Genomic DNA, 26,389 nt, shown 5'->3' on the forward strand with positions numbered 1-26,389 from the left:
CCTCCTTTCAACCTGTATTCGTCTGATACTTTGGAATAGATGAGTATCCCACATTTGTATCTGACTTGGTGCAAATGATGCAACAATCTAGCTTCAAAGGGGAAGTGGCATGCATGCAATATAAAGTGTTAGATGCTGGAGTTCCAAAGGTCAGGTGTAAATAGAAGGCACTGCGTTGGCTTAGTTTCTTTCAGGCATCAATATTTCAGCCCAAGATTTCAATTGTAGTTCAATCTTTTCTTTTTCAGAGCTCTCAGACCAAATCCAAAAAGCCAGAGAGCTGGAAGAGGAAAGAAAAAGGGCTGAGGAGGAAGCTGAGCGTCTGGAGAATGAGCGTTTGGCTGCCCTGCAAGCCAAGGAGGAGCTGGAGAAGCAAGCTGTGGATCAGATGAAGAGCCAGGAGCAGCTGGTATGCATCCAGGATGTTTGAGAGATGAAGTCTTGTATTAATGTCAGAAAACAGGCTTATTAGAATACTATATTACAAAGTAGTGAGAAGTTACTGGCCAAGTCAGTACAAGCTGGAATGTGTCCAAAGAAGGGTGACCAAAATGGTAAAAGATCTAAAAACCAAGATCTATGAGGAGTAACTTTGTTAGCTGAGTATAAGCAATGGTTAAGAGGGAACATGATAGGTATGTTTTACTATTTGAAAGATTGACTTATTGAGAAAGAAGCAAGCTTGTTTTCTGCTGGTTTGGCACCTGAGATACAACAGATTCAAAGGACTGGAAAAGAGATTCCACCTAACCATTAGGAAGAACTTCCTATCAGTAAGACTTGTTTGACAACAGAATATGCTTTTAAGCAAAGACTAAATGACCATCTGTCAGGAATGCTTAGACTGTATAGCAGGAAGTTGGATTGGGTCACCCTTGTGGGTTTTTTCCCAACATTATGTTTCCAACTTTATGCATGAGTCTATTTTTTGAATAACATTTTCAAAGCATTTCCTAATATAATAATAATCATCATCATCATAACCATCATAATCTTTATTTGTACCTGCCACCATCTCACCAAAGAGACTTGGGTGGCTAGCAAAGCACTCAAGGTACCACACATTAAATAGAATTACATATCATCAAAACAATACACAATTTGACTGAATACAAAAAATGGACAAGCAACACCTCAAATAAGTTACAGGTGTCCTGCCTTGATGTAAGTAGAATGCCCAGAACCTCCTTTTTACCTGAACTGGTGCAGCTGGTGTAACCAGCCAAACTTGGGTGAAACCACCCTCTGGCTAACATTCCCAACAAGGCATCTGGCAGCAACACCCAGATCCAGAAGGAATCTTTTATTGAAAACTTGATTTTTCAAGGGGAGCACAAGCCCCTGTGAAATTGCCTATTTCTCTAGGTCAGTTGACTAGATATTCTTCAACTTCATCTGAATTATATTGAACCTTCTCTCTGTCTCTCTCTTAATCAAGGCTACAGAGCTTGCAGAGTACACAGCCAAGATTGCCCTTCTGGAAGAGGCAAGGAAGCGTAAAGAGAATGAAGTGGAAGAGTGGCAGCACAGGGTAAGTGTGGAGAAGTTACTTCTTCAAAGGTTTCATATTCTGATTGTCTCCACAAATCTGCTACAATCAGCTTTTCACATTTGAGGGTTTAACTTTCCAGGATTTGATTATATATGGGTTTGATCAATATGGTCTCTCCCAGAATCTCTAGGTCCTCCAGCACAACTCTATGATCAGTGTCTCCCGGAAGTATTTGGGGTTTTTTATTTGCAATTGTCCCACTTTTGCAGGGGCCTTGTGTCCCTAATGTGTTAGGCTACCTATCGTATGATCTTCTGTTTCAGTGCCATTAAGCTGAGAATCTGGGTGGCACTATCCCTTATAGAACAGTATATTTTGTTACATTTTCAGTCATAGTAACATAAGAGGACCTATGCTTGATGAGTTGGAAGATTTATGATAGGGATAGAAAACCATTTGGACTTCCAACTCAGAGATGCCTCACCTAGCAGGACACAGAGAAAGGGATTGTGGACCTTGGAGTTAAAGTAGTTCATCATCCCTGCTCTCCCCAGTCCAGGGTATCTGTTCATACGGTAGCCAACCAAAGGCTAATGGGAAGTTATTGCAGTATCTTCTAAGCAGCTGAAAGTAAAAGGCATTCTGTCACTGGTAGTAGTATGCATTGCAGCCATTGTGACTGATGGACTTTTTCCTATCTGAAAATAAGTGCAAACCACAAAGTAGTTAAATGCTAATTACAGAAAAAAAGTGAGGCTGTTCAATCTGGTATAATGGCCTTGGACTGCAGTGTAGGTTTAGAGTTTTGTCTGTTTGCCTTCACTTCTTGAGTCACAATTCTCTGCACATTTTTCCAGGAATGACACAGTTTAACTAATGGGACTTGCTTCTGAGAAGACATGCCTAAACCTTTGCTGTCAGCACCACACAAATTATTTTTTTTAAAAAAAAAATCTGCTGCAAAGTAACAGCAAAGAATAAACTATTCTGCTTCAGAAAATCTTATTTTAGTATATCCCTTTTGGAAGAAGTCTTCCATGTTTTGCATCACAGTTAGCTAAAGTTGTAATATGAGTATGCTGTAATAGTTTGCTTGCTGGCTTCACTTTTATAGGCCAAGGAAGCACAAGAAGATCTTGTGAAAACAAAAGAGGAGCTACACCTGGTGATGACTGCTCCTCCTCCTCCACCACCACCACCACCAGTTTTTGAGCAGTTTAATTTCCATGTCCATGATAACCTTCAAGATGAAGGAACAGAGTCCTCTGGCTACAGTGCAGAATTTTCCAGTGAAGGCATATCGGATGATCGCAATGAGGAGAAACGGATTACTGAAGCCGAGAAGAATGAGCGTGTGCAAAGACAGCTGCAGGTAAGGTTTTCAGACTTCCATTGATGAAAAGGACAACTTACTCAGGGGATTGTTCAGATATTTCATTGTTTGGCCTAAGTTTTCCAGCGATTAAGAGAAATGTAGCATGTTGGGATAATCTGTGCACAACAATACTGTGGAATTGTCAGGCTGCTTTAATAGTTCTCTCCTACAGTTGCTTTAAGACCAATAGGAAAAGGGCCAAGGGAATAGATCCAGCAGATGATGCTTCTCCCTTCTCAGAATCCTGCAGAACAGGATATTTAAGAGTTATTATTAACATGTATATTTAAGAGGAAAAGCTTGGGAGGAAGGAACCAAATACCAGAAGACCAAATTGAGTGACTGAGATCAGCATTAGTCTTGGTTATTGAAGTGCTTGAGTGTCTGATCTCTCAGAAAAAAGAAAAGGGTAAACATTGTGGTTTTGGGGGGTGGGCAGGTTAGGCAGGTGAGTCGGTTCAGTTATGGTTCCCTGTTGGCTTGCAAGGTTGGCAGCTTTGGACACTTAGCATTGGATATCTGAGATATATGTGAAGCACCGATGAAGGCATGGAGTTTCAGTGATTTGTCTGTGTATGATGAAGGTGTCTCCTAGCATAAAATTAGCAATCCTGAAAAATGTAATTCCAGAGTCTACCTAAAATAAATATCCACAATTTGTGAGGCAGAGCATTTATTATGATCCTGGGCACCTTTCCTAAAATGTATCGATTGGGGAGAAATTCAGCAAATATACGAGTGACGCATCTGCTTCTCAGTATAAAAAGTCAATGGCACTGCTGTGCTTGGTAAATCATTTTGTGTTAAGTGGTTGTATATTTGTTCAAACTATGAGAGACCCACTAAGTGAAATAGTGAGAAGACACTGCCACTATTCAGAAATTATTGGGGGAGGGTTTTTTTTGGGGGGGGTGCATTATTTCATTGTCTTGAGAGAATCTAAAAATATTTTCTCTTTTGTGACGTGAGCAGGTATGTCATCATTTGATGTGTCTTAGTAAAGGTCACTCTTAAGAGGTTTCTGATTCTATGCTGGAAAAAAATACTTATTTTGTTGTAGTACTAAGCAAGTTTGTACACATTTCTTTTTTGTTTGTTTTTAATACACTGGTTGCTATCTTCAGAAAACTTTGAATTTTTTTTGTTCTGGTATTTCTTATCAAAATTTGGAGAAAGAACTGTGATGGGTAGAGCAAGAATGTGAGGTTTTTCTGACTCTTAGATTATATTTTATTGAAGCCTACCTGACTGATCCCCCATCTTAAAGTTGCTCACCTTAGTTTGAAATTGGGAGCATACATCCTCTGAATTACGTGCCTAAATTTAAATTGTTAGTCCCAACTATGACTGATTCATCGAATCTACTCTTATGTAAGTCTCACTGATTCAATCAGGTCTGTTTTATTTGGGATTGGTAACTGGATTTAGGCCCATGTGCTTATGAGAGTCTTGTTATAATTCATCCCTAAGTATCTTTATGCCTGTTTAACATTGTATCTTAAATATTGTATAGACTCTGACTGATGAACTAGCCCAGGCCAGAGACGACAACAAGAAGACACAAAACGACCTCATCCACACGGAGAACATGCGACAAGGACGCGATAAATACAAGACACTGAGGCAAATCCGGCAAGGCAACACAAAGCAGAGAATTGATGAGTTTGAGGCTATGTAAACACACCGTTGCAAGACTGTGGGAAAAGCAGATTTTCAATGCTGGCTTTTCTTTCTTTCTGAATGGTTACTGCACCATTATACCAAAAAAAAGCCCCCAAATCTTCACATTTTCAAAAGCTACCTGAATCTAACAAGCGCAGCCATCAACTTTTGAGTATATCATAAGAATAGCTGCCATGAAGTTAGTCAAACCTTGGTAATATTTGGCCCTACCTTAGTGCCAAAAGGTCTCTTAGAGTTGCTGATCCCCCAGATTTGTTCACATTGTGCTCCTTAAGTGCAGGCATCTCTACAATGGCAGTTATGTCCAGATTTTGGGGGGTGGGGCACTATTAGTATCTTGTGCCATCTTTCTTGTTTTTAAACACCACATGTAATTCACAGTTGTAAAGGTCTTTCCCTCTTGCAGAAATGTAGGTGGAAACCTACGCGTAAGTCTGAGGAAGCTTTTTTATTGCACTGTTGCATTGAAGAGGCTTCCACAGTGATCGCTCAGAAGAAATGTATTGCAGGCACACTCAGTTGCCTTTTTGCATGAGACAGTCAGGGATATCGTTGGCCTTCAAGATCATTGAAGAGTGGTACTCCAGCTTAACCAATCAGCTGTAGTGTAGTATTTATATATATACCTTTGTTAAAGATGTTAAGTGAGAGATATAATTCTAGTTTGAAAAAGGAGGTTAAAATTCTTCTGCTCTGTATATTTTGTTACTACTTTTCAGACTTGATGTTTAAGGAATACATAAAAGAATTAAAACAATATCTTAGTTTCTGGGTTGAGGCAGCATAAGAAACTGATTATGATCTAGAAAATATTTGTAAAGATTTTTTTTACTTTAAATGAAAATCGTGATAAATGCCTATGATTCAGTATATACAATTTCACTGTACCTATTTTTTTTCTAACAAATTTTCTAATTTTTTAAAAATGATGTAGTTTCAGACTCCAACCATGAAGGGACTTTGTCAGCTTTTTATTTTCTCAGTTACCGAGAATTTACATGGATTTCCTCCACTTATGCCATGTTCAGGTTAACCTTCGCCCCTAAATGTACCCATCTCAATCTTTGAAAATCTAGAATGTCGGAATACATGCATCATTATCTCTCTTCGACAAACGACTCCCTATGCTGCTTTATACTCATAAGTTTAAACCTTTGTATCCTGATGACAGTGTTGTGGGTTTTGTTTTTGGGCAATTCACCACAAATAAAAAAAATCTGCAAAGCGACATGATTTTGAAGTTGTGTATGATGTTTTTCCCCTCTTATCATTTCATGATGTTTCCATACATTGGAATAACTAAAGAGGAAGGTAGATAAGGCAAAATCACCTATCCATTTTTGAAGGAATCCTAAGTGAAGGAATCAATTACTAGAATTAACTGTAGTGAATGGAGCAGGCTTGTTTTCTGCTGCCCTGGAGACTGGGACGTGAAACAATGGCTTCAAACTACAGGAAAGTAGATTCCACCTGAACATTTGGAAGAACATCCTAACTCTGAGAGCTGTTCAGCAGTGGAACTCTCTGCCCTCGAGTGCGGTGGGGGCTTTTCTTTGTAGGCTTTTAAACAGGCTGGATGGCCATCTGTTGGGAGTGCTTTGAATGCGATTTCCCTGCTTTTTGGTAGGGGGTTGAACTGGATGGCCCATGTGGTCTTTTCCAACTCTGATTTCATGCTGATACAGAGACAACGTGAGTTCAATTTGTGTTTAAAAGTAGGATACTTTCCTTTAAGGCGATGGAGCTGGTGCCAGCCAAACAATAATGTGGTAAGTTGTATGAGGCAGATTCACGCATAATTGAGCAAATTCATCTTTTTTTCAGTTAAGTGAAATATTTGGTGTACACAAAAGCCAGTTTTCCAAAACGTGGTAGTTGCATTTCGTTTCATTCCAAATCCCACAATGAAGAATGCTGTACACTGGAGTGTTTTTGCACATTTTATAAATTAAGGTTACAATAAAGTAATTTTTAAGTGTTGCTTGAAGGAATTATGTCCAAGTTCTGTAACATCTGGGCAGACGTATCAAGAAAGGAAAATAATTGGGACAGAATACAAAGAAGCAAGTTTATTTGAAAAAAATAATAAGGGCATGGACTTTATTTAGACCACTGCTTCTTAACCTGTGGATCCCAACCCCAAATGGGGTTCTCTTAGCTCAATGTTGGGGTCCTGAAAAAACTGGCAACAGCAAAAGTTTTCTGAACATCACCTAGTGGCCATTTTAGACATTTACACAAATCTGTCAATGCAGTGTTTATTGCAGAAGACACTTCAGCTGTACTTCATAAAAAAGTAAATCGGCCTGTTTAGCAAGCAAGCCTTGCAAATGCTGATTTGTTATCAGTAAATGTTTCATTTTTAAAACTTTTTTATATACTAGGGTTCACACAAAAAGTCTCAGTCCAAAAGGGGTCTTGAGTGGAAAAGTTTAAGAATACGTGATTTAGACAACAAGTACAGTATCACCTCTTTGTTGTATGCCTGGAATTAATTTCTAAAAATGGCAACATTAACAATGGGTTTTCTTGGTAAGGTTTGTTCAGGAGAAAGGTTTGCTTTTGCCTTCTGGAGGCTGAAAGAGTGTGACTCACCCAAGGTCACCAATGGCTGAACAGGAATGTGAATCCTGGTCTCCAGAATCCTAGTCCAATGCTCAGACCATTACAGCCAGCTGCCTCTCACACTCATTTCCAAGCTAAACTAGACACTACATTACATGCATGTTTCAGGGAAGACTTCTTTTATTTGCAGCATGTGAGGATTTCGCCTCCCTTTCAAGTGCTATTTGGGGAAGGGAAGGATCTTTATTTCAATATATATGAACAGGAAGCTCATAATCAAAAGATATATTAAACAGCACTTTACTATTCATGATTTCCACCATTTGGTTCCAGAGGTTTATGGTCCATGATGACAGAGGAGATATATCTATATCTATCTTCCCCCATTGGCATGATTAAGTGTCTTCCATAATTATGGAACAGCAGGAGAGGATGATGTCCAAAAAAGGCGTATGCCCTTTTCTTTCTGTTCTCTGTTTCCCATGTCATTAGAAGACATTGTTTGTTATCTCAAGATGGTTAAAGTTTGCTCTGGAGTTTGCCAGAAGACTTTTGGTAATCTAAAGAATGTCTGCTGCCTCTTTCCAATCCAAATACTATTGACATTTTCAGAAATACACTAAAAGCTCAGTGAGACAAGATTTAACTATCCAGAAACCGTATTGACTCTTATTCAGAAGGTGTTGTCTTCTATATATGTGACACTTATCTTTCATGACTCTTTCTATCAACATGCTCAGAACATGTATCAGTATAATTACTCAGATCTCCACTGATGTATTTTTCCTTTCTCCCAGGTGCCTCCCCATAATCGGTCAGTAACCAGGGAGATGGGAGTTGTCCCTGCATCACATACACACAGAGTTGCTAGGAGCCTTGCACAAGGAGTTATTTGATACCTCCTGCATGGCCTGAGACCTACAAATACAGCTGCAACCTCCAGCCATACCTTTGTACTTACACCAAAAAGATCTTGATGCTATTTAATCTGGCATCCAAATCAAGTGTTACATACTTAAAGGTGTTTGAGACAGTTCTCTTACATTGTTTAATCTGTTGCTCTTAGGCCTAGTCTTCAAAGTCTATAGAAAGCAATGCAGCAGTAGACACAATATCAACTTTTGGTTGCTTTGAGGTTTCCAGGCTGTATGGCCATGTTTCAGAGGCATTCTTTCCTGATGTTTCACCCACATCTATGGGAGGATCCGTAGAGGTTGTGAGGTTTTGATATCAACTTTGTTTTCAAGTAGGACAGATTGCTACTACTTGTAATTAAAACCAACACAATTGAATTGTCAGTGTAATATCTTACTGCTATCTTATTTATGGCTGGAAGCTTTTGGTGCCTGAACGTCCTAAGATAGCCAGCCAGTTCCTCTAACACACTGGTGATCCATACAAAATTTGCAATTAAATATTTCTGGCATTTAAAAATAGATTCATAGTTTGCCACTTTTTCATCCAACGTGCCTAACGAAAGAGATTTTAAGGGCCTACATTTTTTCCTTTGAGGCTTTTATTTTTCAGGATTAAAATAGCTGGCTTTCCTACCTGCCTAAGCAGCCAAATAAGCAATGCCATGAATAGTTTTCCATCTGCTCTTAAATCAAGAGATATTCTGTACAGGACTCTTCAGACTTTAAATGCAGTAGCATTAGGGTACAGTGTAAGGGTGATGTCTGTCCATGTGTCTGGGCTGCTCAGCATTTTTTCCCACTGAAGACATGCTTGGGATGTTGCACCCACAGTGCTGGTTGGTGTATCTGCAACAGAAGAAAGCGAGAATGAGCAATCATGTTTCTGCCCATTTAATTACTCTGACTTTCCTTGGAAAGCCCATCACTTTGTATTGTGCACCAGAATATGCCTTTATAATTCAGTGAGGTATTATATGTAGACTTTTCACTATTAAGAGTAACTCAAGAGAGTCAAAATAATTATCAGACAGTACATATCTAAGTTAAGAATTGTATCAGTTTAATGCTTACATGCAAACTGAGAAGGAAGGAAAGGAAAACTCAATCTGCTTTTCTATGTGATGAAGGAAAATAACCATTCAAGAGGCTATCACAGCAAAAACATGAGTACTAGGGTTTGTGTGTAGGGAGCCCTAGCATAATTCCACCTGCTAGACACATACACTATGCTGGACAGTATAGGATTTTGAACTCTCTCTTGGTTGCTAACCAGGTAAATGTGTGAACCATACATTCTCCTACAGTACACATTGCTGCAGCTGCTAATCCAAGGAAGCCCCTCAGGTCCTGGACCAGGGCCTGGCCGCTGTGATGGGCTGGATGAGGCTAACAAGTTGAAATTGAATCCTGACTAGACAGAGGTCCTCCAGGTCAGTTGTTCAGCCTAACAGGATATAGGGAGGCAACCTGTGTTTGACGGGGTTACACTCCCCCTGAAAACACAGGTCCGCAGTTTGGGGGTCCTCCTGGACTCAGCACTGACGCTTGATGCTCAGGTGTCAGCGGTGACCGGGAGGACCTTTGAACAGCTAAAACTTGTGCACCAGCTGCAACCGTACCTCGAGAAGTCTGACGTGACCATAGTGGTCCACACCTTAGTTACCTCAAGACTGGACTACTATAATGCACTCTACATAGGGCTGCCCTTGAAAACAGTTCGGAAAGTACAGCTGATGCAAAGGTCAGCTGCCTGATTGTTAACCGGAGCAAGTTAGAGGGAGTGGTCAACCCTCCTGTTTAAACAGCTCCACTGGCTGCAGATAAGTTTCCTGTCTCAATTAAAGGTGCAATAAAGCTCTACATTGTTCAGGGCCTGCCTATCTGCGTGACCGCCTCCTTCCTTATGAAGCCCACACATTCTTTAAGATCTTCCAGGGATGCTCTTCTCTTGCTCCCACCCCCGTCTCAGGCGAGGCTGGAGGGGACAAGGGAAAGGGCATTCTCAGTGGTGGCCCCCCATCTCTGGGACTCCTTCCCCAGGGAGATTAGGCTGACACCGTCCCTAGCCACATTCCGCAAGGAATTAAAGATGTCGCTGTTTCATCGTGCTTTCAACTGATAACTCCTATGATATACGACCTGTATCATGACCTAATCATCATTCAACCTAAATTCCTATATTATATTACTATTCAGATTTTGTAAGTTAAACTGAATTTATTCTGATCCTGTTAAATTGCCCTGTTTTCATGATATTTCCTATGCTATTACACATTTCCATCCACCTTTTTGAACCGCTTACCCTTCAATCATTTCACACATTAGCTTCCTTCCCCCCCTCCAAAACTAGTCTGTTGTTGCTTGATGCTTGCTTACTATTGTTATGCTGTTTTATGCTGTTTTAATTTGTAATTTGATATTCCTTTGCTTTTAATTGTATGGTGCTTGGGCTTGGCTCCATGTAAGCCACCCCGAGTCCCTTCAGGGAGATGGAGGCAAGGTAGAAAAATAAAGTTCTTCTTCTTCTCTTCTTCTTCTACTGCCCAATTAACAGATATGTATATTTCACAGTTTGTTCAACTCCATCTTGAATGCTAGGCAAATTATGTAACCAGGTTTGGAGTAGCGAAATGGTTCAATTGTAAAGGCTTTGTGCCTGACCAGTTTTTAACTAGATGGGTCTTTGGCAGTGGGGAAAGCATGGATCATCACAAAGGGAGGGCCCAGCGGGATGCCAAACAAGCTGAGGGCCGTTCCAATTAGTGTTGCTAATGGCATGTCAGTGTTCCTTTTCCCTTTGCTAGTTTGCCAAGGAGGAGGCCGTTCTGAGGGAGAGCCAGAACAAGGAACAATCATGGAGTAGACAATGGGTTAATTCAGAAAGCCACAACTAGGTCAGTGATTCTCAATGCATAGTGCAAGCTGCAAGGAGGAGATGTTGAATCCCACTTGGGAGGCTTGACTTCCACATGGACTCCCTCTTGGGATGTGTGTTGACTGGAGGCAGAATAGTAATAGGTTTTGTCAAATGACTGTGCCAAGAACCAATAGGGCAGCCCTTTGTGTTCTTCATACCTTTCATTGAAGACACAATGTATCCCCATGCTGACATTTAAAAGTATTTCAAAGAGTGATCCTGTTGCTGCTGCAATCACCATCTCCCCCACCTCCAACATTTCATCTCAAAACCAGGGAGGAAAGACACAAAAGCCAGGAGAGAGTCCAGCAGGTTGTTTCCACTTGAGTCTATTGAGAAGGGCAACTATTATTTCCCACATTCTCCTCTTCTTCCCTCTTCTAAGTTAACTGAGGGCACGCTATCCTCAAAATTCTGCCTCTCCAAAGAAGTGAAAATTGCCTCCTTGATCCAGACAGGAGCATCTTTTTACCACAACTCGGCTGTTATCAAATATTCAGGACACCAGGGAAGGGGGCATAAAGTGGGGTAGTTTTCTTTAGGATCATTGGGGAGAGGAGACTTGAAACTGTCCACTTCCTCCAAATGCTACTTAGCTGTTCATCAGAGAACAGGGAAAAGATCAATCTAGATCAACACATGGAGAGTCGGAAGGAAGATCACAGGACGGATTATTAGTTTATTAGTTATTAGTTTAAGGAGATATTTAGAATTCCCTACTACAGGAAGATGCAATGTTTTAGGTCAGAGGAGTAAACTAACGATATCTACATAATTATATATTTCAAGATACCACAGGATGAAAATATGATTGTTATAGGGTTGCTGCGAGTTTTCCAGGTTGTATGGCCATGTTGCAGAATCATTCTCTTCTGACGTTTCACCCACATCTATGGCAGGCATCCTCAGAGATTGTGAGGTCTGTTGGAAAGTAGGCAAGTGTGGTTTATATAGCTGTGGAATGTCCAGGGTGGGAGAAAGAACTCTGATCTTGATTGTTATACCAGTACCAGATTGGCAGAACTGAACAGTATAGCATCGCCAAACTTTTTTGCCTTGGGGCCATATTGTAGGTCCAACTGGGAGGGCCGGGCTAGGAGGGAGGGGGCTATTCACATGCTGGGCGAGCCCACGAGAGGTAGCACCCAGGAGGGACGGGGCCAGGAGGGGGCAGGGCAGAGCCTGGGTCATCCTCAGGTTGTTCTCCCAGCATAAGGACAGGACTGCTTGCCCCATCCTTATGCTGGGAGGAAGGCAGGACACACAGTGATTATCCCAATCCTCCTTCCCCAATCCTAGGCCTATCCTCTTGGCATTATGCCAGAAGGAGGGTGAAACAGGCAGAGGCTGAGAGTCCTCCGGAGTGCTCTCATTCACCATGTGCTTTCCTTGAGCTGTCCTCCGGGTATAAGGATGAGGCCACTTGCACCGTCCTTATGCCAGAAAAAGGATGAGACAGATGGTGGCTGAGAGTGCTCCAGAGGGCTCTCAGCTGCTGCTTGCCTTCCTCCCCCATCTTTTTGGCATTAGGATGGAGTGGGCTGCTATGTCCTTATGCCAAGAGGACAGAGAAAATGAGGAAGGCCTGAGGTAATCGCTCAGAGGGCCGCATCTGGCCCATGGGTCTTAGTTTGCTCATGTCTGGTATAGACACACTACCTGTGAATTCATGGCTGAGGAGAGATTCAGGTCTGTCATTCTTCTACAACATTATCACAACATTGCAATCACAACATCGGCACAAGGTCATTATGCTGGCGGTGGGATTTCTTTTTTCTTTCGCAACCACTTACATTTTCCAAGCCGAGCTCCACCCAAGAACTGATCATGCAAGGCAAATGATACTTGATCCCATACAGTTAGGTCTAGGGAAGACTGCTGCAGCTGAGATGTGGTGACCCCATTAAATACAAACAGGTGGTTCCACTGGGGGTGAGTTTGCTTCTTCAGTACAGGAGTCTTTTGCCTTATGTCCTTTTGTCCCTGGAGGCACAGGCAGCTTTTGAAAGAACATGCAGAAAATTTGTGAGAGAAAAAGATTTGCTGACTCCCTCCTAAAATAATGCATTTTGAATCTTGTTTATTTACAACAGTGGTTCCCAACCTGTGGTCCGTGGATCACCAGTGGTCTGCAAAAACTAAAATATGGTCCACTGCCTCACAAGAAACCCTCTTATAGTGCTGAGGCAACAGGGATGTTGGGAGGAGAGAGAGTGACTACCCACAAAAGATTACTACTACCACACCAGCTCTAGATGATTAAATATGGTTTTATGTGGGCGAGCAGATGGCGACTACTGGATGGCATATATTCTGTATCTGAAACTAAAGCTGATATGGTCTTATCCAGAGCAATTTTCTGAATCAGCACCTCAAATAACCAAACCAAATCTAAAGTTGACCAAAAACTGATTCGTAATCCTTTTGGTACTAATGTTGGAGAGTGGTCCCTAGTCAAAGTGGCCCCTGATCAAGTAGATCCTGGTCAAAAAAAGTTGGGAACCACTGATTTACAGTAAAGGAGTTAGTTAGTTACATGTGATTTTCCCATCATGAAAAGAGTAGTAATTTTTTTAAAAAATAATACTGCCAGTCATACCCTTTAACAAATGGGTTTAATAGGCCATCCGGTCTTATCTTGGGCAGGTTGTTGGCTCCAAGTATTATAACATGAAGTTGGTATTCAAGATGGGCCTTTTCTTTTCTCCCTGAAAAAAATGTTTAAATTTAACGGAGAATTACACTACAGCAATATTGCAATAACAATTTTCAATAGCAATTAACCAAATGAACTTACTAAATCCCAAAGACAACCATTATTGTCTCCGGTTCTTTAAGCAAAGCAGTCATGAAAGAGAGGGAGGGAAACACTGCAAAACTAAGGCTGTTGTCCTATACTGTCTTTATGGAGGAAAGTTCCATTCTGTGTGAATCAGGCCCTTTCCACAAAGCCATATAATCCAGAATATCAAGGCAGAAAATCCCACAATATCTGCTTTGAACTGGGTTATATGACAGTGTGGACTAAGGCCCCTTCCACACAGCCATATACCCCAGAATATCAAGGCAGAAAATCCCACAATAGCTGTTTTGAATTGGGTTATCTTGGTTCACACTGCCATATATTATAGTTCAAAGCAGAAAATGTGGGATTTTATTCAACTGTGTGGAAGGGGACCTCAGTTCTATTATAGACTATTAATGCAAATGGTTTACTTCAAATGTATACACAAAAAAGGCAACATATGGATCCATCCAGCTCTCTTCAATAGCACCTACCTAAGGTTTTTATTTTAATTCTTCATAATTGGGGAGAAAAAATAGAACTAATAACCCTGATCATAATACACAGGGCACAAAGTATTGATCAATTCTACATCACAATACAGAGCATTTTGCAAGAATCTTTTGTTACACATATGCCCAGGCTTTCCATTCAAAATGACCCAGGGCCATTACCAAAAACAAGAAAGGACCAGTTTCTATCAAAGAAGGTGAGAGCTGAAATATTTAAAAACAACATTTTCCTAAATGGTATGAAGATTTAATTCTCAGAAACAGTTAATGAAATGTTCTAGAAGCATTCTCTCCTGATGTTTTGCCTGCATCCATACAGAACATGGCCATACAGCCCAAAAAACCTACAACAACCCAGTGATTCTGGCCCTGAAAGCCTTCGACAGTTCATGAAATGACAAATCAGAGAATGGACTATACAACTTCAGACTGCTAGTGTAAGATCTGATGAAAGGAACTCATGCTTCTCTTTGTCTCTCCTGTAAAATGCTGCACGCTGCATATTCGAAAAAGCTGGGCTAGAACCTAGGCATACCATTTTCTTATGTATAAGGAAGAATTTTGTACAGAGGTTCATTCATTCATCTGGCACAAATCCTTCTTAGTGCCCTTTCTCATTACACAGTTATAGCATTATGATTCCACTTTAACTGTGATGGAATCCTGTGATTTACAATTTGAAGATGGACACTGAGAATTCCCAGCCAGAAAGCTATACTGCCTCATCAAACTACAAATCCCAAGATTCTTTGTCATGCAAAAGGTTTCCCCTGACATTGTCTAGTCGTGTCCAACTCAGGGGGTTGGTGCTCATCTCCATTTCTAAGCAAGCATTGTCCGTAGACACCTCCAAGGTCATGTGGCCAGCATGACTGCATGAAGCACCATTCCCGCTGGAGTGGTACCTATTGATCTACTGACATTTGCATGTTTTCAAACTGCTAGGTTGGCAAAAGCTGAGCCTAACATTGTGAGCTCACCCCACTCCCTGGATGTGAACCACCAACCTTTCGGTCAGCAAGTTCAGCAACTCAGCAGTTTAACCCGCTGCACCACCAGGTAATGCTGCACCCCTGTAATACAAATACAGCAGTTAAAGTGGAATCTGAGGCCCCCTTTACACTGCCATATAATGCTGTTTCATAATGCAGTTACTGCATGAAACTGGTTTATATGAATCTACACTACCATATAATTCAGTTCAATGCAGTTAAATTGCATTATAAAACTGCATTGTATGGCAGACAGAGCTATACTTGCGTGATAGTGTTCTCAGCATCCTAATAAGGCAGAGTGCTGTTGATACCCATACCACAGGTTACTTCCACTTCATTTTAAACTTGCTAGGGCTTAAAATGTTATGCGAAGTGAATCTGGAGACAGGAAGGAGACTGAAATCAATAATCCGCCATATCCTGTTCTTCCATATAAAAGAACTATGAGCAATGGTGAATGGCTTAAGAGAATACTGAGTGTGGGTTTTGAGAGGTTTGCATAAACTAGCTGTGTTTATGCAGCGAATTCCAGACATACAGCCCTCTTCCTTTTTTTTTTCTTTTTTTTTAGCGGCTATCATACAAGAAATTCTTACCTACTGAAGGTAAAACCAACTTTGCACGGACTTGGAGTTCTCCACTGTATAGAGCCACATTCTCTTCAGATTTTTCAGGCTATTCAGAAATTAAAAGAGAAAAACATACACACACAGAGTTGTTTGTTTTAAACCAACTTGCATTATTCACCTCGTCCTATGTTTCATTCACATAATCAATTGAGGCAGATGTTATCAGGTGATAAAAGAGCCAAGCATAAATGCTTACCTATATCACATAATCATAAGATAATAATGTAGGGGTCGGGCTCCAAATTTTACCTACTATATGAAATCTCCCTGTTCAATGAATTGGCCTTGCTGCTGTCATCAGCAATTCAGTCTTTCATCTCACATGGCTCCAAGTTCTTTCTATCTAACAGTGGCCACTCAAACATAGCTGCCTCCTAAAGCTGTCTCATTACTATTATTACCAATATTACCATGTAATTTTACTAATATTACCATATAATATTACTCATTACTAATATTACCATGTGACAAAGTATTTGTGACAAAAATGCAGTCTCTTTAAACCCATTTCCAGAATGTATACTTTTCCGACTACTACTAATTATGGAGTCTTCATGCAGTAACAATCCCAGCAGTCAGCCAAGTTATGGCTAAAGTTTTCACAAGTATCCATTTTAAACTGCAAAGCATCTCTATTATTCTCAGATAGGAGTAGCACAGTAGTTTGTGTGATATGTGAGCACTGAACAGGAGACGTGGATGAGTGAGTTCTACTATAATTCTCTTTACAGCTTTCCGACTGTGAATCATATTCTCTTAGCTGATTTATGGATGGAGTGTACAAACAAACAAGCAAAAAAGGGAGCATCAACCCTCTGTATCCACAGATTCTGCATCCATGGATCTAACCATCCACAGCTTGAAAATATTTTTTTATAATTCTACATAACAAACCTTGATTTAATAATAATAATAACAATAACAATAACAACAACTACTACTACTTTATTCATATCCCACAACCATCTCCCAAAAGGAATTTTGGCGGCTTAAAATTTTGCCATTTTAAATAAGGGGCACAATTTTGCTCAGTCAGTGTATATAATAGGAAGGAAAAGCCTATTAAACATCAAATTACATTATCATTTTACAAATTAAGCATCAAAAATAATGTTTTACAACAACTCAACAGGAAAAGCAGTTCCATACACGGTAACATTGTGTAATAAATACTGTATTTATGAATTTACCACCATAACATTGCAATGTATTGAAACAACTGTGGATCTGGGCAAGAGGTAGACTGCGTTGGATAGTACAAAATGCTGGTTGTGTGAAGGTTGGATAAGCAAGACTGTACTGAATTTAAAAAATGAAGCTCACCTCCCCCAATCCAAAAAAGCACAGCAGAGACTCTTTTACACTATAGCACTATGATGCCACTCTAACTGTCAATCCTATAGAATCCTGGGATTTATAGGTTGGTGAGTCACTACAGCTCTATGGCTAAGAATTCTGAATATGTTTTCCTAAACTCTGTATCCTAGGATTCTATTGGATGGAACCACAGCCCTTTAAATTAGAATCATAGTACTATATTTGTGTACTGTGAAAAGGCTTCAAGCTTGCTTAAGCTTTCTTTCATCAAGGAATAAACCAACATGCTACCTGATATAGCTAGCTATAGTTTTACATAACTATAGTTTTGCATAAAATTCCTGTTTGTAGAATTACTACCAAGCCCAAAGTTACCTTGGTTTGGAGCTGATACCAGTTAAATGATCGAGTTGAATTGTCTTCAAAATCCCAAGATTCAAATGAGATGACCACTTCTCCAAGGAATACTCGGCGTCTGAATGTTCCCGAGTGCCACACAGACACCTGAAGCTGTCGGGTTTGCAGCTGGGAGTATTCAATCTTATACTGTAAACATGAACATTATTACTATTCCAATATGGAATTGAGCAATAGGATTATTATATAAGGTAGGGGTTTCAACATCATTTTCATCGAGGGCCACATCTGTCTTAGGTTTGACTTAAAAGGGCCTAAATAAGGATTAAATATCCAGGGACAGAGAATCCTTGAATACAGAGAGCCAACTATAATTTTTTTTTTTACATAGTGGATGGTGCTCTAGTTTTTGGGTCCCCAATGTTATTGAACGACAAGTCCTATCATTTTTTATTATTAGGGTGTGAGCTTGGGAGAATGGGTAGAACCCAAACATGTCAACCTTCTTTAAATACTTCTCATTCTCCTGGCCCTTCCACACAACCCTATAACCCAGAATATCAAGGCAGATAATCCACAATATCAGCTTTGAACTGGGTTATCTGAGTCCACATTGCCATATAATCCATTTCAATGTGGATTTTATACAGCTGTGTGGAAGGAGCCCCAGAAAGGTCTCCTGCCAAGTAGTTCTGTGAAAGAAGATTTTGCTATGGAAAGATGAAACGTAGTGGATAGGAATCTGGGCTAAAATATGGCTTAATGTACCTTAAATGATTCTCGGAACAATGGATCCTGTGTGTTCTTTTTAACAGAGGTCTTCCGTTTACTCTGTGGAGACTTATCAGGCAACAAACAAGTCTTGATGTACCTTATAATCAGAGATGGAGTTAAGAGACATGAAAAGGAAGGAAGGAACTAAAGCCCCATCCTCGCTAGTAATTATAATGTATCTCTATGCCATTTGTTTTTCTTTCATTTTGTTTTCTCTTGGCATCTGAAATCTTTCTCCACTATCAGTTTCTGTTTGATTGCATACAAGATTTCACATTTATCAACCTCTCTCATCATGTTTGTTTCCAACTTCAGTATCTTTGCAAATCCTACCAACACTCACACATAGCTGTGCAGCATCCATCCTAATGGCATAATTAAAACTTAATTCTAAAATACTTTAGCTAAAGCAGTGGTTTCAAGGCCACCATCCTCAGGAGCTGCGTGTTTTTTTTCTCAAAAGTACCTGGTATTGTTAATTTTTCAGGTTTTTGTAAAGATACAAAATCTTCAGGGTGAAGTAAAACATGAGCCAACATTTGAACCATATGATATTGTCCATTCACATTTAAAGCCCACATTTTCCCTAACTATAAAAGCAGCTAAATGTTAAATTACACCACAGAAGCAATTGAAACTTCATTGTTGTGAATATGAATAAACTGAAAAATCTGTTTGTAACAACTGGAAGTTCTATATCATGGGTATTTTGGTCATGATAAATAATAAAGGTACCGGTAAAGAGGTCTGGCTAAATGCATGCCACACCTTGTAATATAATGTCATAGCCTTATTGAGACATTGTACTGCTTATTTATTTTTATTTATTTACTTCACTTGTATACTGTTTTTCCAACATATTTATGGCAAAATGTAATGCCTCACATATATATGAAACCTAACATAAAACAACAACATATAACCATCAATTAAATCATTAAAATGTACGTTAAAAGGTAGAGTTAAAACACATTGATATAAACATTAAAATCACATAATGCAACAAATTTAGTCCAGGCCATTCAATTGCACACAATCCCTGATCATTCCTTGTATTGCTTACTGCCCAAAGCTTTGGCACCATAGCCAAGTTTTGACTTTTTTTCTGTTTATTTATTTTTATTTATTTGAAATATTTATATTCTGCCCTTCTCACCCTGAAGGGGTCACAGGGCAGAACACCACACATATATGGTAAGCATTCCATTGTGGGACATGAAATAATTATAAATATATACAAACACTAAAATCAGTTATATCCACTTTAAAATCAGTTGTTTAAAACCATCTCAAGACATCAGGCTGGCTCCGGTCAGCAGAGTGGCTTTCCTATTCTTGCCTTATTGCACTGTTCCAAAGGCTTGGTCCCACAGCCAGGTTTTTACCATATTTCTGAAGGACAGGAGGGAGGGGGCTTTATAGACTATTTAATTGTGCTTGGTAGCAGACTGGCAGCCAGTGGAGCTGGTGTAACAGGTGGGTTGTGTGCTCCCTGTACCCCATTCCAGTGAGCAATCTGGCTGCTGCCTGTTGGACCAATTGGAACTTCCAAACAGTCTTCAAAGGCAACCCTACATAGAGCATGTTGCAGTAGTCTATTCAGGATGTAACTGTTGCAATCCAGAGCAGGGAACAAGGCCCAAAGATAACTATCCACCACACTTGGCTGTGAAAAACAATCCTTTTTTATTGAAGAAAAATGGTTACAAAATAAAGGAAAAATGCAAGTCAAAAGCCACAGCAAAATCAGCAAACATGAATTTAAATGGACAAAGCAAAACCAAAAGCCTCACTGGGAAATACTGGAATCTGTTAGCAATCCACTAACTGTACTTGATATCCTAGAAATCTTGCCAAACTATGGCCAGGGAACCGGGAGAACTGCCAAGGTCTTCATCAATTCTGAAACGATGCCTGAACTGACACAATCAGCTCGGCGTATTGCAATTAAAACTCAAGAATTGGTTCCGTGAACTGCCCTTCTGTTTTGAAGCCAATGTTTTTAATTCTTGAATTCGGGAGGATCGACGCAAACTGAGTGATTTACTTCTGTCTTCCCAAATTTGGCCCCTTCTGTTGTCATTACAGTTAACAGGTGCAGAAGGGAGGGAAAGTTCAAGGTCTCCCTCTGCAACATTCTCATGAACACTGGTACTTTCATTTTCCAAATCTACAGAAGTTCCTTCCTCACTAATTTCAGGAACATTGGCATTTTCCAAACCTACAGCAGTTTCTTCCTCACTAATTTCAGGAGCATTGGCATCAAAAGGTACATTTCCACTAGCATCAGTAAATATACTTTCATTAGCATCGGGAGGAACAAACAGAGAATCAGGTTCAAGTTCAAACTCAGGCTGAACCCCAACAGTAACCAGAGCATGGACTACCATGGCCAAGTCTGACTTTCCAAGTTATGGGCACAACTGGTGCACAAGCTTTAATTGCTCAAAAGCTCTCCTGGCCACCACCGAAACCGGGGTACTAAATGGTGGAGCAGGGAACAGGGAAGAAATACATTGACAGAGCTTCATTTGGCCACAGCTTTATTCATTCCTCTTGTATTGTCTTGGCCTGGCATAAGTCAATGGGCTTGGGCATTTATCAATCTACCTGTTATTTGAGATATCATGGAGTGCCATCTATGGAATGAATGCTGCTGTTGGTCACTCTGTAATACTCTTGCTATGGAAGGCAATACTGTTCTTAGATATACCCAAGAACACTTTATGGGCTGCCCCAATGAGAGGGAAAATGGGCATGTAGGCCATGCCTCTCTCCAAAAACTGTATTTGTCAGCATGCTATAACATCCAAGTTGTTCATGTGATTAAACAAATCAAAACATTCAACAGGCGGATGAGTGATAAGATGGCCAAAAGCCAAAGGATCACCATGGACATGATTAACTACTACAGAGTGAAGTCTGAGAGGGCAGTATAACCCTTGAAAGTAATTTATATATTTTTAAACTATGTTTTCAAAGATAGGCTTAAGCAACCCTCAGAAAGATACTTGTCCAGACTCCAGATCTGACTCTGCTTCAAAATGTAGTTTCTGCCTCTGATCTTCAATTATAACTACAGTTTGTCACCCCCTGCTGGTCACTAACTATCTGAAGAACTTTCCTGCACTTTCTTGTACAGTATGAGTTGTATCACTTGAAAACTATGTCAGTCTTGGGACAACTGCCTAAATATCCTCCCCATTTTTCTCAGTGTATATACCAACAACAACAACTTTATTTTTATACCCCGCCTCCATCTCCCCGAAGGGACTTGGGGCGACTTACACATGGGACAAAATGTACACAAAACACCAAAGCAAAAAAAAAAAAAAATCAATTCAAAGCAATACACAATTAAAGCAAAACATAGCCCAACAGTCAGATAAAACACAATTAAATAAAACACAAGAGTATAAAACAGCAGGATTAAAACTTGCTCAAATACTACACAACAAAAAAAATAGCCAGAAATACTAAGATGGGCAAAACAGCGTAGCATAAAGTTGGGGGATTGGAAGGAGTGCAGCAAACAGAGTAGTATCTGACAAGCTATGGACTGGGCATTTATAAGTAGGGACTAGTCATTCTCAAATGCTTTCTTTATAATAATAATAGCATATTCCTACACCAAAGTAATTCCATTAAAAGATCATTGTTTCCCATGTTGTACAGTTTATAGTGAGGTGGGAAGTCTGCAGCCCACAATGTCCTCTTTGCGGCCTCTAAATCTCCCCATCCCTAAATCATCCCCAGCACACAAATTCTAAATATTTCACAGCATTTGGGACAAGCTTTCACTCAAAACTGCAAAAAAAAAAAAAAGGCCACCAAAAACTTACCACCAAAGCCCAGATACAAAAGTCCTCGCAGCTCCCACCATGCTTCTAAATATCTCAGTTTGTATATGTGTTCTTCCCAAAATGGTGACCAAAAGTGACACAACACCACTTCCTGCCAGCATTTTGAGAAGAACCTAGATGAAAAGGGAGGAATTTAAGAAATATTTTTCCACATTAATGAGGAGCGAAGCCCATAGAGCAGTCAGAAAGCAGAGATTTATTTCCAGCACCCACAAAGTTGTTCTCTATTTGTGAAGATACCAAATCATTCTGGGCCACTTCAATCACCTAATGTGCTAATTATTCAGCATTAATTCTCTGCTTATTATTATTAGTAGTAGTAGCAGTAGTAGTAGTAGTTCTTACCCACCTCTCCCCAAAGCTTGAAGCAGGTTATTAAAACACAATAGATAAAAACATAAAACACATGTAAAACACATAGATTAAAACACAAAGTCACAAGATTAAAACATATATTAAAATAATTTAAATCAATAACATGTAAATTTAAAATTCATATTTTAAAAATTGACTGAGTAGGCCTGCCAGAAGAAATAGGTTTTTAATTGTGTCTTAAATTTTAGCTGTCAGACCTCTTCTGGCAGGTCATTTCACAGTCTTGGGCTGGCAATGAAAATGTCCCCTAGGTGACAGTTGCCAGTGGGGTTCTGGTTGGCTGGAGTAGCCATCCCTTCAAGGACCTCAGTATGTGGGGTAGCTTGTATGGGAGAAAGCAATCCTGTAGGCAAGCTGGATCCAAACCATGTAGGGATTAAAGGTCATAACCAACACTTTGCACTTTACCTGGAAACTAATTGGCACAGTGTCCCTACAAAGTCAGTCTGTCTTTCTCTTTTGACAGTTGTTCAAGTCAAACATTACAAAAAAATGACCAAAGAAAAATGTATAATTATAATTCCAAAGACCCAAGACATTAAATTTTCACACCCCAAGATTTATAGCAGTAAATGAAAACAAGCTTACGGGTTGCATTTTTTCTTGTTCTCCTCTCCATAAGCCAGGTTCTTGCAGGCACTGATGCACACTTCTAAAGTCCCAGTTCTGAAGATATATGCAATGGCAAATTCTATTTCACCACTGACATCTGCCCTCTCGAAGTTGCCAACCTCTGTGCATGTGCTGTTAATGCTGTATAAACTATTCTGTAATAATAGAAGGAATACATATAACGTCATTTAAGACATACAATTATACAAACAAATATAAGGCATTGTCATTGGTTAATGTTTTAAGCCAAATTGAAGTTAATGATAGCAAATTTTAATGAAACAATCTGCCATTCCTTCCAGCCTTATAGTGGTGAATAATGACCATTTAAGCATTATCATTTTTTCAGTGAAAAATATTCCTCATATGCCTGGCCTCCTTTTGTAACTATCTCACTTCTGTTTCCCAAATTAATGAGTCTGCATTATAGCCCAGATATCCTACTTAAAAAACTGAAGTATGAGCATTACTTTAAAACAGTGGTTCCCAACCTTTTTTTTTGACCAGGGACCATTTGACCAGGGACTACTCTCCAATATTAGTACCAAAGAGGTTACGAATCAGTTTTTGCTGAAATTTAGATTTGGTTTGGTTATTTTGGGTTCTGATTCAGAAAATTGCATTGGATAGACCACATCAGCTCTAGTTTCTGATACAGAACATTTGCCATCCAGTAGTCGCCATCTGCTGGCCCACAGAAAACCATATTTAATAATTTAGAGCTGATGTGGTCTATCCAATGCAATTTTCTGAATTATTACCCCAAATAACTCCAGGAACAAGCCTAAAAATGAAGACACCAAGAAAAAAATGTTTTGGGATTTTGTTAACACTTGTGTTAAAAAAAGAAAGGGAGGGCGTGGAGGTTAAAAAAAATACAAAAAGCAAAGCATGAGACCCAAGAAACTGTCCCTAATGGCTTTAATAATAATAATAATAATAAGAAGAAGAAGAAGAAGAAGAAGAAGAAGAAGAAGAAGAACAACAACAACAACAACAACAACAACTTTGGAGGAGTAAACAGAGTTTTACAAAAGGCTGCCTTTTCCATTACAACTCTTGTGTTTGGCAATGGGGTTAAAATAATAATAATTACTTTGGGGCACTAAACAGAGTTTTACAAAGGTCTGCTTTCCCATTCCAATTGATATGTGGCAATGGGAGATAACAACAACAACAACAACAACAACAACAAGTACTACTACTACTTTGAGGGACACTCCTCTCTCTCACTCTCCTCTAATTGTGCTGGGAAAGCCGCAAGAGGGCGAGGTCAACTGTTAGCCTCCTTCCTTCCTTCCTTCCTTCCTTCCTTCCTTCCTTCCTTCCTTCCTTCCCCTCTCCTTCTCTCTCTTACTCTCCTCCAATGGTGGCACACACACCTCAGCTGCGGACCTTATTTTAGGTTTCATGGCCTGCCAATGGGCCACGGTCCATGGGTTGAACCACTGCTTTAAAAGAATTTGTTGCTGTAATTCACTACTTTAAACCCATCATATTACACTGCCCACTAGTAATGTTGCTAATGAATTTGTGTTGTTTTTTTTTCCTGGACAACTAATTAAAGTGCAAGGGATCCTCACAAAGGTAACCCTTTGAGTAAGAAAATAACACATTACTCTTAGCAATTGCAGTGTTTAAAACAATTAGAAATACAAAGGTTAGCAAAATTCCTTAGAAAATGTAACAATGTAACTTTTAACAAACCACTGCAAAGCTTTGCACTCTTTCCCTACCTCCTATTCTGCTACCAGAAATTAAAGTAAGGTCATTTGTAAAGCTAATATATACAAATGGACAGAGGATGTCACAGCATTTTCCTTTCAAAGAGAAGCTTCCTAAGAAAGTGAATAAACTTGGAAGTGGGAAACTTTCAGTTGTTTGGCATACTCTCTGGTTATCCCAGTTGGTCAGAAACATTCCCAATTAATCTTGTGATGTCACTTTTTCATCTGCTTTTAAAGTGTCTGAGCTTCTCCCATCTCCTCCCATCTCCTCCCATTTACTTCGATTGTTGCAAAGGGTAAACGAAGAACAGCCAGAATTGTATCTTTCCCAGGAGGCACAGGCTGGCAAATTCCTGTGAAATCTTGGCAATACAACCTGGCTGCAAGTCCCCCCTCGGGGGTGAGAAGGGCGGGGGAACAAGTGTATGAAATAAATAAATTCTAGTAACTTTGTACCTTTTAGGGCTCTCTGGCAAGTCTATGTAGAGTGATATAATCACAGGACTGCTACTTACACTTCTTATACCAGCAGAAAATATGGCCTCACTTGTGGAACTGGATAGAATGCACTCTTCGCTAGAAGTCTTTTTGGAATCACTTCCATTGCTGTCCTCTTCTCCAGTTAGGAGATGAAGGAGACTCGGGGCACCATTTAACTGTAGAAAAAGATAGTGGTATACTAGGGGTTTTTTTTCTTTGTCATTTATATTGATTTTAAAATAGTTTACTTTTCTTGCCAAATTTACTCTGGGTTACAAAATCACAAAGTACGCATAATAAAGCAGCCATAATCAAAATTACAATAATAGCCATTCAAATTTATAAACTAAATGAAGAGCAAGACAAACAACTTTCTTCAAAACAAGGAGAGAGAACTTTAATACATGCTAAAAAACCTGCAGAAAACAAAGGCCTCTTCTACACCAGCCCTATATCCTAGGATCTGATTCCAGATTATATGTTTATCTGGCAGTGGAGACTCATATAATCCAGTTTAAAGCAAATAATTTGGGATCCGATCCTGGGACATAGGGCAGTGTAGATGAGGCCTTAGTTGCTTCCTGAAGCCAAAAAAGGCATCCAACTGAAACACTCTGAGGGAGGATTTTCATAACATGGGTACCTCTATTTTAAAATGTCTGCTGAATTCTTAAGCTCTTCTCCCCACTTTATAGCAGATGCTGGAGCTGAAATTATACAATATCCCATTCCAGATGACTTATCCATTTAATTCAATGGAGGAAACAAGTTTGTACAAAGGAATCCTTCTATTAAATGTAACGGGACAGACCAACCCAACTAAAGATTCCCAAAGCAGTTTCTCTCAACTTTTTCATCTTGGGATAGTCCACATGGTAGGATGGGGAGTCAAAGTATTTCCAGCTATACAAAAATTAAGAACAGGGGGGGAAATCACAGCTAAAATTTTGTCCATTTTATTTCATTCAAAGCAATGTTTGAATGAAATAAAACATCCAGATGTTTTTGGCCTTC

At 39.7% G+C, this 26,389-nt stretch overlaps 2 protein-coding genes across 2 annotated transcripts in view; one reads left to right on the forward strand and one right to left on the reverse strand.

Moving 5' to 3' along the window:
* Positions 1 to 5,778, forward strand: part of EZR (ezrin) — a 50,168-nt gene extending 44,390 nt beyond the window's left edge. Inside the window, exons 11-14 of the mRNA XM_060753658.2 lie at positions 249 to 409; positions 1,439 to 1,531; positions 2,607 to 2,864; positions 4,381 to 5,778. Coding sequence (XP_060609641.1) covers positions 249 to 409; positions 1,439 to 1,531; positions 2,607 to 2,864; positions 4,381 to 4,545 — 677 coding nt within the window. The 3' untranslated portion in view covers positions 4,546 to 5,778. The remainder of the gene's footprint in view (positions 1 to 248; positions 410 to 1,438; positions 1,532 to 2,606; positions 2,865 to 4,380) is intronic.
* Positions 5,779 to 7,656: 1,878 nt separating this feature from the next.
* The window catches only part of SYTL3 (synaptotagmin like 3), a 31,086-nt gene continuing 12,353 nt past the window's right edge, over positions 7,657 to 26,389 (reverse strand). Inside the window, exons 8-15 of the mRNA XM_060753657.2 lie at positions 25,411 to 25,551; positions 23,145 to 23,323; positions 18,313 to 18,415; positions 17,563 to 17,733; positions 15,838 to 15,916; positions 13,549 to 13,657; positions 12,743 to 12,948; positions 7,657 to 8,878 (exon numbers count right to left, since the gene is read on the reverse strand). Of these exons, the coding sequence (XP_060609640.2) occupies positions 8,748 to 8,878; positions 12,743 to 12,948; positions 13,549 to 13,657; positions 15,838 to 15,916; positions 17,563 to 17,733; positions 18,313 to 18,415; positions 23,145 to 23,323; positions 25,411 to 25,551 (1,119 nt within the window). The 3' untranslated portion in view covers positions 7,657 to 8,747. The remainder of the gene's footprint in view (positions 8,879 to 12,742; positions 12,949 to 13,548; positions 13,658 to 15,837; positions 15,917 to 17,562; positions 17,734 to 18,312; positions 18,416 to 23,144; positions 23,324 to 25,410; positions 25,552 to 26,389) is intronic.

Source organism: Anolis sagrei, chromosome 1 (assembly GCF_037176765.1).
Source record: "Anolis sagrei isolate rAnoSag1 chromosome 1, rAnoSag1.mat, whole genome shotgun sequence".
Taxonomy (NCBI): domain Eukaryota; kingdom Metazoa; phylum Chordata; class Lepidosauria; order Squamata; family Dactyloidae; genus Anolis; species Anolis sagrei.